Below are 14,024 nucleotides of genomic sequence, written 5' to 3'. Positions count from 1 at the left end.
TTGGCTAGGCAGGCCTCTGAAATGGCTAGGTAAGTCAAAAAATCTGCACTGTTTTATAAACTGATTGTTCGTCTTATATAGTTTACATTCTTAAACTGAAGAAATTCTGTTTAATTCTGTTTAAATTCTTCTTCATTTCCAAACTAGTTCAAAAAATCAGTTTGTTTACATGTATACATGCATATACATACATATATATTTATATAAATCACTAGTTAGTTTGAAAAATGGTATAAGAACAGGTATTTTGATGACTATTACTTTGACACTAGCAAAGCTACGTTTTGTTCCCTACCCGATATATGCAGAAAGAGGAACTGTATTCCTTGCCAGATGCCTGGAGAGCAGGTTGAGAGAGCATAAGGAAGTCAAGTGGAGGTAAAAGCCCTAAAAGGATGGAGATGGATTTGCTGTAGCCCTGCAGGTCCCAGCTAGGAAGACTGCCAACAACTGCCCCACCTCGAGCTATATCTCCTAGAAATTCACTGTATTAACAGAAATTGATTTAAAAGGATCCACCAGATAAGACTTTGGCTGGGGATTATAATCTCCATCCTATATGCCAGTATTTAACTTTTACGTTTTGATACAGTGATGGAATTATAAATCAGACATTTGTGTCTAAAACATAGTATTAGAAAGCATTACATTAATTGTAAGAGAAACTTGGCAGTTAAGTTTTTGTGTAAGTTTAAGTGCAACCTAAAGGCACAGGCTCCATGAGCTACCCAAGGGAAGTTAATGCCTGTTAAATATTGCTTCCTTGGGTTTTGTCTTTAATACAATGTATTTGGACATTAGTATTCCCCAATCTTAACATTCAGCAATTTAGAACTAAACAATTATTATTTGTTTTGCTCTTTTATAAAATGTCTTGTAAAATGTTTCCTGACTTCAAAAACCCGTAAAATAACAAGGAATTATTTCAAAAGCCCATAAAATAACATAGGAACTTTTAACCTTTATCTTTAAAACTTGATTATTCTACTAATGAACTAACATATACTCATTTAAGGGTGGAAACCAAGATAACTGCATCTTTCAACCTCTGCATTTAATCTGTATTAATCAAGATAGATTAAAGATGAATGGTTCCTATTTTTCCCAAAGGGAAATCCTGATTGACAAATAAAAATAAACAAATATTGCACTGCCCAATTAACATCTAAATATAACATTTGTCATTTTTTCCCAGATGGATTATTACCCATCAGGATTCATTTTTATTTCAGTTTACTAATGATATGCATTTTGACAGGCCTTATTTCTGTAATAACTTATATTTACAATACAGCAAAGTCAATGAAAAGTGAGTAAAAAAACAAGGTTTTGCTTTGAGCTGAGTGTATTTTGGTAGCTAAAACTAGCAAACAACATGAAGTAATTATTTGCCAGATTGTGAGAAATACATAAAATAGATGGCTAGAGCTTTTCATAAACTTTAAATGGAATTTTAAAGAAATGTACAACCTTAAATTTTATGCGATTATTGGGGACAATTAACAACATTTCTGAATTCAAATTCACAATGTAAAATAAGTAGTTCGTAAACAAGTGAACACACCACAACCATTAAATACTAATTTGTATTAATTAACACCAAGAAAAAGTATAAAAAAATCTTAAGTCTGCAATGAAAATAATTAGATATTCAAATTTGATTTAGGCAGACTATACATCACTTACCTATAGCATCTTCATATATAAAAAAATAAGAAACAAAAATATTTAAATAAAAAATTATCAGACTAATAGAATTCTGTAAAGCCAAATACAAAGAACCATTCTAAAATACCAGGAGACAAACAATGTCACTCTTGGCAAGAACTTTTTAAAAGATGAGATTGTTTAGAGAAAAAAAGAGTTATTTACTCTTAAACTGAAGGCTGCTTGTAGAGAAATAACAGAGTGGCCATATATTCTTTACTCAGATGGAATACCAGAACAAGACCACCCTTTACCAACGATGTTCACGTATACATCTACTAGAAGCAAACTTGAAAACAAAGGAAACAATACAATGAATATGAGTCTCCAAATAAATGTATACATGATTGGCAATGGCATCCTAGAATTCCTAAAATAATGAAGGTAACATAAGGCCTGATCCCTTTTATTGTTTCTTTTAATTCATTCAGCAAATATTTAGTGAGTATCTATGATGTACTAGGTACCGTTCTAGGCACTAGGGATGCACCGGTGAAGAAAACATACAAAAATCCTTACTTTCTTGGAACTATCATTTACAATAAAGATTTGCTAACTGCCTATTACAGATGCTGGTACTAAAATAACTCCCACCATGTTAATTCTCTTAAGAATATGTTGAAAATGGGATAAGAATTCAATACCCCACCCCATTTTCTAATGTGTGGAAAGGTATAAAGCAAAGCAATCAAGTTGGATTCTGCTGAGAGGGGATTATCTATCTTATTTAGTCCTAATAAGAGTTTTTAAAATTACTGTGAATAAGCAAATATAGAAAGAGAAAATAGGAAATCTTTGCTTACCCATATTCCAAAATAGAATGAGAATAGACTTTTCACCTCAAAAGTCATGATTAACACCCCTCTTTAGAAACAGGAAAAATATGGGATGCAAATTATCAATAATTTCTCCCATTTTTTTATATAATAAAATTGATCCTGTGGAGATAGTGATAAATCAGGGAACTAATCACCATAAAGTGGAATTCATGTTCACCTTACAGAATCCCACAAACCTCAAATAATTCTATATTATGCCCTATGTAGTGAGAAATAAAGGTAGCATAGTTTACTGACATTTAAAATATTAATAACACTTTTTTTAAAAAACCCAATCTCTCCACTGAAAAAATTCTACGCAACATAAAATCACCAGTTAGGTTCACAGAATGTAAAATATCTTTAGCAAGTAGTTATCAACGAGAATGCATGCACTAGCAAATTCCAGCTGTTTTGATAAATCTCAAAAACATTAAAAGCATCCTCAAATTTCCAAGGAGGAAAAAGACAACCGGATCTTCTTCTGCGTTTAGGAAGAAACTAACCTCACTGATTAGTCAGCAGAAGCACTGATCCTTTCTCCACTGTTTATAAACCATCCGTAGAATCATTTGTATTTCTAAATATTTGACTATAAATATAATTTTGAATGAACTTCACTGTGCCTCAGAGGTGTAATAAAAATGAATCAGGATAGCTGGAGAAAGACTATCACTGCACTATCAACATTTGCTCCCACTCTTTCCACATACTGAAGTGTTCCGGCAGTTGTTAACAGTATGGAAGATCAGACATATTATGTAATAAAAAAAAATGAAGCCATGGAGTAATAAACATTTGTCATTGTTTATGCAGCTTAATTCACACATTTATTAACCTTAAACATTATTTCATGAATTCTATAGAGAAAAGTAATTTTTAAAAATCTCTAACACAGTTGAAAAGCTTCAAACAAATCAACAAATACATCTTAAAAATATATAAAAAACATGTTCTTATACTTCCATTATTGTTCATAAAAATAAGATGAATAACTGAAGTTAAATTTAAAATTAAACATAACATATTTTACTAAATTATACATGTCAAGTAAAAATGAACTGTAAGTTGAATACGAAAGCACAACTTGGAAATCTGAAAGCTGAAACAGGTAACTAGAAACTTCAGGTTTTTTTTTTTTTTTCTTATGTCCTTGCACATTTCTGACTAAAAGGAAGAACAATTTCATTTGCCATTTTCAAAGCATAAATACAAGTTGGTCATCACCCCCCCGACACACGCAGCCTAGTAGTATACAAGAAATCAGCCTTTAATACAATCACAGATACATGCCAACATAGCAGGAATATACTTATGAAATATAAAAGAGTGACATACTAAATACCAATTTTCAGAAATGAAAAAAACTTATATTTCTTAAACTATTTCAAAAGGAAGGGCCAGAATATATGTTATTATCTTTAAGTTTATATGTATGATTTTTCGCCAAAATTATAGGCATTCTCCAAGTTGGCTAACCTGGTTTTGTTTTCCATGATACTTTCCTTTGAAAAAAGACACAAGATAAAATACTCCATCTAAAAACAAATGTGTAAGAACATAAGGAGGTATTTAGTGCTATTTTAAGATTTAAAATGAAAATGTTTCAAAAATCAAGTATTTAAAAAAACACAGTTAAAACATTTTCTACGAGTAAGTTTTAGGTTCATTGAAAAAAATCGTTTCATTTGGGTGATCTAATTTCGAGCTTTTCAGTTACAAAATATGAAAAAGAAATAAGAAGTCATAATACGTTATCCCTAAATTTAAGAACAAATTGTCAGTTGGGGGAGAAATTCTAATTCTTACTAAAATGTCACTAGTGTTAAGTTAGCAGAAAATCAATCTAAAACAAATTTAAATCATGGGTCTATTTACTTTTTTCCATATATTCAGAAATCATCTTAACAAAATAAATTTTTATTCAGCATTTTCATGGGTTTCGCAAATGTGAACAGTTGATAAAAATGTTTATAATTTCACAAAACTATCATCACCTTTCTTACACTTACCAGTGTCATAGTGATATCTGCATCTGATAACAGGGAACAGCTTCAGGAAATAGTAATGGTAATTGTTTTATCTCAATTATTAGCAATTTATGGCTTGTAGACAGTCTCCCTTTTTCTTTTGGTTCACTTTCACTTCTCTTTAGGTCTTAGGACCTGAGTTCAACTATAGGGCTGTCTACTGCCCACTTTACATAGTCTAACTGGCAAACAAATAATTTTCAAACAGTTTATCATTGGATTTGACATTAATAATCTTTTTTCTACTTAAAGAATATTACCGGTCACGCAAGTAGACATGGCTGTTTGACAGGGATGCAGATTACAAGTATTTGCTTCATAGTAAATAAATATCAAACCAGAACATTTTAAATATTGAAAATCACTATTATTACTTTTTACAAATACACGGCAACTTGTTACTAACTTGAAAATATTGTATCTGTACCCAAAGAGTACAGAAATCTAATAAGGCATTATACTGGAGACTCTTAGTTTTTGGATATTTCACTGTACAAAATAGCCATTAAATGACACAGAGATCATAAGGGGCTGAGAAAGGAAGGTTAAGAAGCAAAATAAATAAGTAAATAAATAAAACAAGCATTTAGAGGCAAGCAACACATGCAGAACAAGCAAGAGATTAGTGTACATGAAGAAGAGGCAACTTACATGGCTGTTGAGAAGAGAGCTTCTGTGAGTGGACAGACCGTCAGACTTTTGCAGCGTCTCAATCGCCATTTCAATCTGATAATAGATGTCATTAAAAAAAGGGCTCAAGACAAGATAGTAATAAAAGGCTGACCAGAGAATTTCTGATAGATTCTTTAAAGTTCAACTTCTTCCTCAATGGTTGTTAATGAATAGCTATCACTTAATGTGTTTCCCCCCACTTCTTCCCCACCCTCCAGAGAATAAAATAAAAATATGCACACTAATAATAAGCCCATTCACAAAGTAAACCTTTTTTGAACATTCCATAATTATCAGAATGGAGACCTGAGGAGCAGGAACCCCGGTGGATTTTTCTCCTTATGAATAAACATTCTTGACTTACATAGTTCAGGATGTGGGATAGTAACCATTCTCTTTCTAGTCTCCCACCTAAAGAGTATTTAATATTAGTGCTATTCTGTCATGAAAGGAAAATCATACTGCAGATTTTGAGTTTAATATGCATTAATATTTTAATGCAAATGAACAAGATTCTTTCATTAATGTCCAAAAGTTACTAAATCTATACATTCCTCCATTAATCCCGTATTAAAATATGGAAGTAGGGGGTGATTAGTACGACCAAATATGAAGAAGTAGTGCTGATCCCTACATTATATTTTAGGATATAGTGGTAAGGCAGAAATATTAGAAATGACAGCAGAAATGGAATGTAGAAAAGAAAATAATTCAGAGCCAACAAAGAGAAGGGACAACCACAGAAACAGCTTTATTCCATGAAATCTCAGCATAGCATGAGAAATTATTAAATACCAGCTGTTACTGATAAATGTGATATACTCTTAATAACCTCATATTTAAAGTTATCTATCTTTCAACTCCTGGAAGTATTGCAAGTTCCATTAAAAACAGGTACTGAACACCCTGTATTTGGACACTGAGCTATACTAACAATATTAGCTAAATTCAAAAGAAAAAAAATCACACCGTGCAATTTAAGAGAGAAAATTGATTTCATTATTTTTAACAGTCTGATTACATCAACAATTCAGTATAAGCAGTTATAAAAATATTTAGAGCTTTAAAACATAGTTAACTGTCTTATACTTTGGCTATGGAAATCGAAAAAGATTTGAAATTTTAACATACTGCCACCCCCCAAAGAAAAATAATGCAGTAATATCCACTGCAAAGTCTTAATTGTCTACCAAGTTGCCAATTTCTTTATGGTAAAACACTTTATACACAGAATATTCAGTATCAATTATATCAACATTAAATCTAATTTTCTTCTAAACAACTTAGGAATTAATAGCTTTAATTTTATTTTACATTGTTTTCCCACATTGCTAATTCTTCCCTGGAGTTAATAAAATATAATACTGAAAAGCATATGTTAGGTTAAGAAATCATTAAAAAATTCTTAAAATTAGATATTAAATTAATTCATAGGAAGATATAATACAATTTATCCTACTGCTAACTTTTTTTAGACAACAAAATTAAGTAAACTGTCTAAAACATTCTCTGCCAGAATGGATGTTAATGCAGTTTATCACTATACTTGAAAATAGTGATACTGCACAAATGAAAACAGATATATTACAGAAAGAGTAATGTAAATGTAATGAATAAACAAACATTTTGCCAAAACATTAAACTGTGAAACTATAAAGGACTTTGGTATAACATCTCTTAAAACATGATCAATAAGTGCTTTGTTTTCAAAGAGAAAACAGAGCAGAAAACAAGTCAAAGGATTCATGTGACTATAATTCACTTATAGGAAGAATTTGCTCAAAACCCTAATTTGCCATTATACTTATATTTTCTTTAAAGTTTGAGTGTGGAGAATTTGAGGTAAGATTTCAGTCTAGCAAATAAAAATAAGATGATCTGTAACTTTTGATATTATAATTTTAAATGAAAGGTAAATTACCAGATATGTAATTGCTGAGCAACACTAAAGAAGAAGTCCATGCTCTCAGTTTGTTAATAAGCACCTTTCAGTTGGATAAACCAGCACTTCTTTTTCTGGGGGAAAAAAAAATCAGAGATCTGCTTCTGTTATTGAAGCTGTTATTTTATGGTGGGGTCCTAGATTTCCAGATTATTCCTTAGAAGTCCAGGCTTTTAGGAAACGGCCTTCTCATTTCTGGCCAGTTTTTTAAGAACTTTGGAAAGGAGCAAGGAAATATGTGGGTGAAACTGGATTCCCCAGGAATGGATACACTGACATTCCAGAATGCTTTGGACCTTCAGAATTTTGGTTCTTCTTTGTGTCACTTTGTAATATAGGTAACAAAAGGGGTATTTCTTTTGGCTTTAGGAATCTTCTGCCTAACCGACTTAGGCCTGTGCTGAATTTGTGGAGCCCGGGGAATGGAAAGGCAGAAACATGGAATGATAGGACAATCAAGAAACAAAGACTGAGTTTTTCTACAAGGAAGACACCAGTCTTAGCATGCATGTTAGAGCCTACTTGGAAACCCACCGGCTTCCAAATACTCATGAATTCTTTAAGGCTTATTAATTAGTCCAATGGGATAACCAGGTCATTTAGTTACCATCTCACTGATAAGAATTTCTGAGATGCATACAAAAAATTAACATTTATTATATTCATTTAAAAAATATATTGAAGGGAATTCCAATCTCATGAAAGGATCACAGCCCTGATTACATTTTTTAAAGAACAGTTTTTTTCTTTTTTAAGTACATAGTAACTGGGTGACTGTCATTTATAAAGTTGTGTGCAAAAGATCATGATTACAAAAATTTTTCATAATTCAATAGACATTACAATCCAGTAAGAGAGATAGGGTATATAGTCATATATATGAATAAATGCATAATTACCCAGATTTTATGGTTTGTCTGTGTCCCCAGCCGAATCTCATCTTGAATTGTAGCTCCCATAATTCTAACATGTTGTGGGAGGGAGCCAGAGGTAGGTAACTGAATCATGGGGGTAGTTTCCCCAACACTGTTCTTATGGTAGTAAGTCTCACGAGATCTGATGGCTTTATAAAGGGTTTCCCCTTTTGCTTGGCTCTCATTCTGTCTTGCCTGCTGCCATGTAAGATGTGCCTTTTGCCTTCTGCCATGACTGTGAGGTCTCCCCAGACACGTGGAACTGTGAGTCCATTAAACTTCTCTTTCTTTATAAATTACCCAGTCTCAGATATGTCTTTATCAGCAGCATGAGAATGAACTAATACACCAAACAAGACTCTTTGTAACAAAAATACAAGTGTAGTTCAGGAAGGTGGAAGAAAATAAGAGTAGTAGTCTTTAACTTTTGAGGGGTCTTTAACCCTTTTGAAGATGTAATGAAAACTGTGAACTCTCTACTTGGAAAAAATGTATGTAAGAACACCTACAAAATTCACATTTATTTTCTTAGTTTATTGACTCTCTGAATTCAAAACCCAAGTATTAAAAGATGGAAGTATTCAGGGGGTAAAAGGGAAATCTAGGAAGAATCGACTTAATAGAGCCAGGAGTCAAAAAAGCACAGGGTGTGTCCATAATTGGGAAATGGCAAAAAACCTAGTTTGTAGGGCATGAGCTATAAATATACATTTCATATATATATGGGAGCGGTATGAGTGAGGCTGAAAAAAATAGGTTGGAAGTAGATAATGTATGTGGGAATTAGGGAAAAAGCGATGTCATGAAGGTTTTGAGGAAAGTGTAGGGATATATGAAAAATGCTAATTTTCAGATAAAGCCAGGAGATGGGTTTTGCTAGGTATAATGGGCCATGTTAGTAGTAAAGTTAAAATAGGTAAGAGGAAAGTGTGCCCAATAAATGCTTGTGGATTGAATAGAAGCTTCTGGGACAACAATAAGGGAAGAGGCTATCACTCACAGGAATATATTATGACAATGGCGGGAAAGTGAGGGTGAGGAAGAGGCAAGAGGAATAATGCAGAAATGGGGAAGAAGAGTAATAATGAGTTGGAATTTTGAAATTACAAAGATATGAAGGATTAACTAGCTGCATGATTCCAAATGGATTACTAATGTCACTCCTATGAATTCGCCCATGATTTGGGTTTATCATAGTTTCAAGGGGGTAGTTTTATGCATATGGGGAAGAGTTGGATAGAGGGACAGAGGGATAGTGTGCAAATTAGCTAGATGCTAGATAAAATGTTAGTGAATTAGGATAAGTTTCTACCAGTCTCTTCAAAGATTAAATTGATTTGTTAAATTTTCCATTATTGTAGATTAGATATTTAAGTAAATATTTGTTCAGTCTTCTGAGAGTTTACCAATCTCAAGAAAAAGATGGCACACATCAGCATTTGACACCCAAAATACTAATCCCAAAGTGGACTGGTGAGATCACATGCTTCCAGTTTATTGTGGATCACTTAAAAAGTTAAGTTCATTCCTTAGGAAAAATTTATAAATTCTGCTAAATAGAAATATATGTTAACACTAAATGATGTTTTACCATAATACTCATGACTGTCATATTTAAGACAGGAAATGATGATCAGTTAACACCGATGGAACATTTGCTTAAAAGTAGGCTCACTGATCCAGAAGATTACTGGCCCAAATGTTCAATGCTATATTCTCATATATCATCTGAGGAAATGCTCCTAACCTCAACAAAGATATTATATCCCCATAGCTTCATGCAATGAAAATGATTACGTTACCAGGTAGCTAGAATTTAAAAGTGATTAAAATTCAAGCTTTTTTTAAAGTATAAGAATAAAATCAACCAACTACTCCTCTTCCAGTATAACTACGGTGTGTGCTGCTTATAGTGGGAAATTCGTTAAACTAGCAGAGTTTCAAAAATACGTAAGTGATTAAAGGCAAACTGAATGAATTAAATAACTGAATACTACTGGAAGGAAGGGATATTACTTCTTGCTGTTACAGTTTGACAGAGCATGGGTAAGGTGGTTCTTTAGTAGAAAATTGACAAATAATACCAGGCATTCTGATAGGGGCAGGTTAGTGAACATTTTAGGCAAAGCAAACAAGGTAAGATTGCATAATGTAGGTTCAAGGAAGGGTAAGATTGGTGATATGATTTGGCTCTGTGTCCCTCCACAAATCTAATCTTGTAGTTCCCATAATTCCCATGTGTTGTGGGAGGGACCCAGTGGGAGATGACAGCATCATGGGGGCGGGTCTTTCCCGTGCTGTTCTCCTGATAATGAATGGATCTCACGAGATCTCATGGTTTTAAAAATCGGAGTTTCTCTGCACGAGCTCTCTTTTTGTCTGCCACCATCCACATAAGATGTGACTTGCTCTTCCTCGCCTTCTGCCATGATTGTGAGGCTTCCCCAGCCATGTTGTACTGTGAGTTATACATTAAACCTCTTTCCTTTGTAAATTGCCCAGTCTCGTGTATGTCTTTTTCAGCAGCATGAAAATGAACTAATACAATTGGCTGAATGATAACGTTCCTTTAAGGATAGGTAAATATGTACAGACTGCAATTTCATGGCTAGGAGTGTTCAATTATACAGGATGTGGGCCATTGTTAAAAAGTCTTGAGAAACGGAATTAATCTGGCATTACTTCATATATTATTAATAATTTGGGATATAATGTAGGATAGGAGAGAATCTAGACAGGAAAACCAACTTGGAAGCTATGATAATAGTCCAGGATTGAGGTGAGAAAATGGTGATAGCACTGCAGTGAGAACGAAAGGGATGAATACAAATATTTTCAAATTATAGCTCTAACGGTGGGAGTCTAAGGGAGAAGGCTTGATAGTGCCGTATTTTTACTTGAAATGAACACAATGGCCTTTATTTCATCACTATGTGATTAGAACATTTCAAATACACATATCAAACACATTGACATGAATAGATTATAAAATGTTTTTCCTGCTCATTTCTCTGCTGCACAGTCTTTATTCTAAGAATACAGATCATTTTGTTATTGAAATTTCAACTGTAGTGCAAAGTACTGTAATCACATTAACAAGAGGCCTTGTGACAACCTAAGTTAGACGAATTCAAAGCCTCAGTGATATCTCTCTTCTTGAGCATTGCACCTTCCTCTCTTTTTCCTCTTAGATTCTTTCAATTTTTAAAAATGTTCTTCTGCCTTTTTTTACTTAATGGTACAGAACCAATTTTTAATATTAAAAAGTTCCTTTTTTCCATTAAAAATGGGGATGGTAAACATTCTCCATTTTTTTCTTTAAACTTATAAACCTTTAGACTATGGATATTAGAAAAATCAATTCTCTGAACTAAGACACACTGTCTATATGTAATCTATTAAATGACTCTGGGACTGAGTCACTAATAGTGTACACCTCCTCCCTATGATTATCTAATGTTAGGATACATAGTGCTTGGGAATTAAGACTGGTTCATGAGGGTCCTGGACAATATATTGCCTCACAATCAGATAAGAGGCTATGGCAACTCCTGTTAAGATCAAATGGTGGGGTGAGCCATTGTTGGTTCTCAGCCAAAGATGGGAACCCTCCATTCAGTGCTACTGGAAGCCAGACATATTTTCAGAAGATGAAGAGGGGGTTTCAGCACTGCCTTTAGACAGACTGCTGAAATGTCCGAGTGACTGATCTCTGGGGCAGAAAAGTGATAAAGGACAATGAAAAGTTTCCCAGCCTTAGGAATTATATGTGGTCTCAAAGCCTGGCAAAGGTTGAAGAGTGAAAAGTTCAGGCAGTGTGAAGAACTTCCACATTACATGCCAATTTACATGTCAGATTTCTGATCACATACTACCAGGAAGATGAAAAGATCTCTTTGCAATGTGTCATACGACAAAGTGCTATGGAACATAAATAGAAAAATCAAACCTGGTTGGATTAACTTGCTGAGAGAGTGATTTACAATGAAGCCTATTCAGAGTAAATTAGATTTCATCAGAGGGTATAGAGACGACCCACCCCCATGCCATGACTTTTGCTGTGAATGAGTTCAACTGAGTGAAGAAAGAGAGGAAGGTGTATAGGTTGCTATGAGAAAATATCTGGAGCACCAGAGAGGAATTGGAGAGTTACAGTAAATATATTTGTGAGTAAGCTCCCCTAACCAAACTTTGAATCCTTGAAAGACACAATCCCAGGAGTTGCCTTTATTTGAGCAAAATGATCTCCACACTAAGCCTAGAGAGCTAGAGAGTATACCAATTAATTTGCTTCCAGTATAGAAAGTGGCATGGTCACAAATGTGACAAAAATATGACCACACAAGCACTCACCTGGCCTTTGTTCTTGTTGGGTAGATTCAAGAACACAAAAATGCACAGATACTGTATGGCAGAGAATATTATTTGTTTTGAGTACATCAAGCATGGGTATTTTGTGACAGACTACAGCAGTGAAGGGAACTTCCATTATTTCTCAGGAATTAGGATTAGGAATTCAGAAAGGGCAAGGGAGATGTCATATTTCACACCCAGGGAGAAAAAATATCAAGTTTAGTGGAGCTCCAACAAAGATACAGCAACCCTTCTAGGAAGAACCTGTAGGGTACAGGGCACCTATCTCCTGGGGACAGAGACAGTGCAATAAATCCGTGGCCTAAAACTCAGGCTGAAAACAACTCCAATCACCAAGATGCTAATGCTGCCTTGTTGGAATGAGGGACAGGCAGACAGTCTCCAAGTATTCAAGAGCCACCCTGAGGCTTATGCCGAGCCACCCTGAGGCTTATGCCACATCTGTCCAAAAATTAGCATCAAAAAAGAGATTTTGGGGAAAAGTCTTAACCTAAGCCAGGCGGAAAAGAGGATGGGGGAGGTGAGGAGAGGGTCAAATGATGTCCAGTAAATGCTGTGCTTGTGTTCTCTTCCCATGCTCAAAGAAGGCATCAATATTATATTTTTTCAAAGGCAATACATATTGTGAAAAAGAAAAATGTAATAGAAAAGAAAAAACACATTTTCCCTATTATAAGGGAATGCATTTTTTCTATTATAAGGGAACACATTTTCCCTATTATAAGTCCTCATTGCCTTCTAAAGGAGAGTCCTTCTCATAGGATGGCTCTTTGTTTTGCAGAGTTGCTCTCAGGTTTAAGTGTTCACTGAAACATTGAGAGATTTTGAGAGATTTAGAGGAGACAGAATGATCCCAGACCTGGAAAGACTGAAGGTGGAGGATCAGTGGCAGAATAAAAGCACAGAGTGGGGAGAACAAGGTGGTACAAAGAGGCTTTGTGTGACCATCTTTTGGAGGGTGTGATGCTAAACAGTGCTTTCCCCTACAAAATCTTCAGTAAAACCGATGCCACGTGCAGATACTTCTAGTACAAGTAATCAAGACTGGCTGGAGCACAGGGATCATTTAGGGGCAGTTGATAATGCCAAAAAGGTAAACCTCAGTTTGAAATGTAGCAAAATGGGAAGAGGTGTTGAGTCTTTTCTATGATTTACATGGAACCAAAAGAGGCTCCCTTGGACATGTTGGTTACATACACACCTATGCAACGTCCCAAACAGAGTATCATATATATGGACAATTAGAACTCTCTCTTAATGTAAATATCAACCTGTCATTCCATTATATGCTAATAAGGCAGGAAGAAAAAGAACAATTATATCATCTTATTTATTGTCTTTATAGGTCAAGGCATGTTCTCTCGACTCTGAAATGGCTTTTTAATCTTTTGTTAAAAGATTAAAGGTCAAGATTGATATATTCAACTATCACTGTAATTAAAATTGGTTTCATGGTAGAAACTTTCTTTCCTAGAACTGTTAAAGTGATTTGAAAATGGAATAGTACAATGCTTTATGAATTATAAAGGCTTTCTATATTAATTCTCATTTTATCTTCACAACAACT

At 34.1% G+C, this 14,024-nt stretch overlaps 1 protein-coding gene across 26 annotated transcripts in view; it reads right to left on the bottom strand.

Annotated features, from left to right (window-relative positions):
- RFX3 (regulatory factor X3) overlaps positions 1-14,024 on the bottom strand; it is a 312,030-nt gene that overhangs the window by 83,105 nt on the left and 214,901 nt on the right. For 16 of the 26 annotated variants that reach the window (XR_012424754.1, XR_012424755.1, XM_074017567.1 and 13 more), the window contains one exon: positions 5,207-5,281. The exons of the other annotated variants lie outside the window; for them this stretch is intronic. Coding sequence is in view for 14 of the 16 variants with exons in the window: in XM_074017567.1 (XP_073873668.1) it covers positions 5,207-5,281 (75 nt within the window). In the remaining 2 variants the exon portion in view is untranslated. The remainder of the gene's footprint in view (positions 1-5,206; positions 5,282-14,024) is intronic. 26 annotated transcript variants of the gene reach the window in all.

The sequence above is a fragment of the Macaca fascicularis genome, chromosome 15 (genome assembly GCF_037993035.2).
Source record: "Macaca fascicularis isolate 582-1 chromosome 15, T2T-MFA8v1.1".
Lineage (NCBI taxonomy): Eukaryota > Metazoa > Chordata > Mammalia > Primates > Cercopithecidae > Macaca > Macaca fascicularis.
Note: the sequence above shows the minus strand (reverse complement) of the source record. Positions and strands in the feature narration are given on the sequence as shown.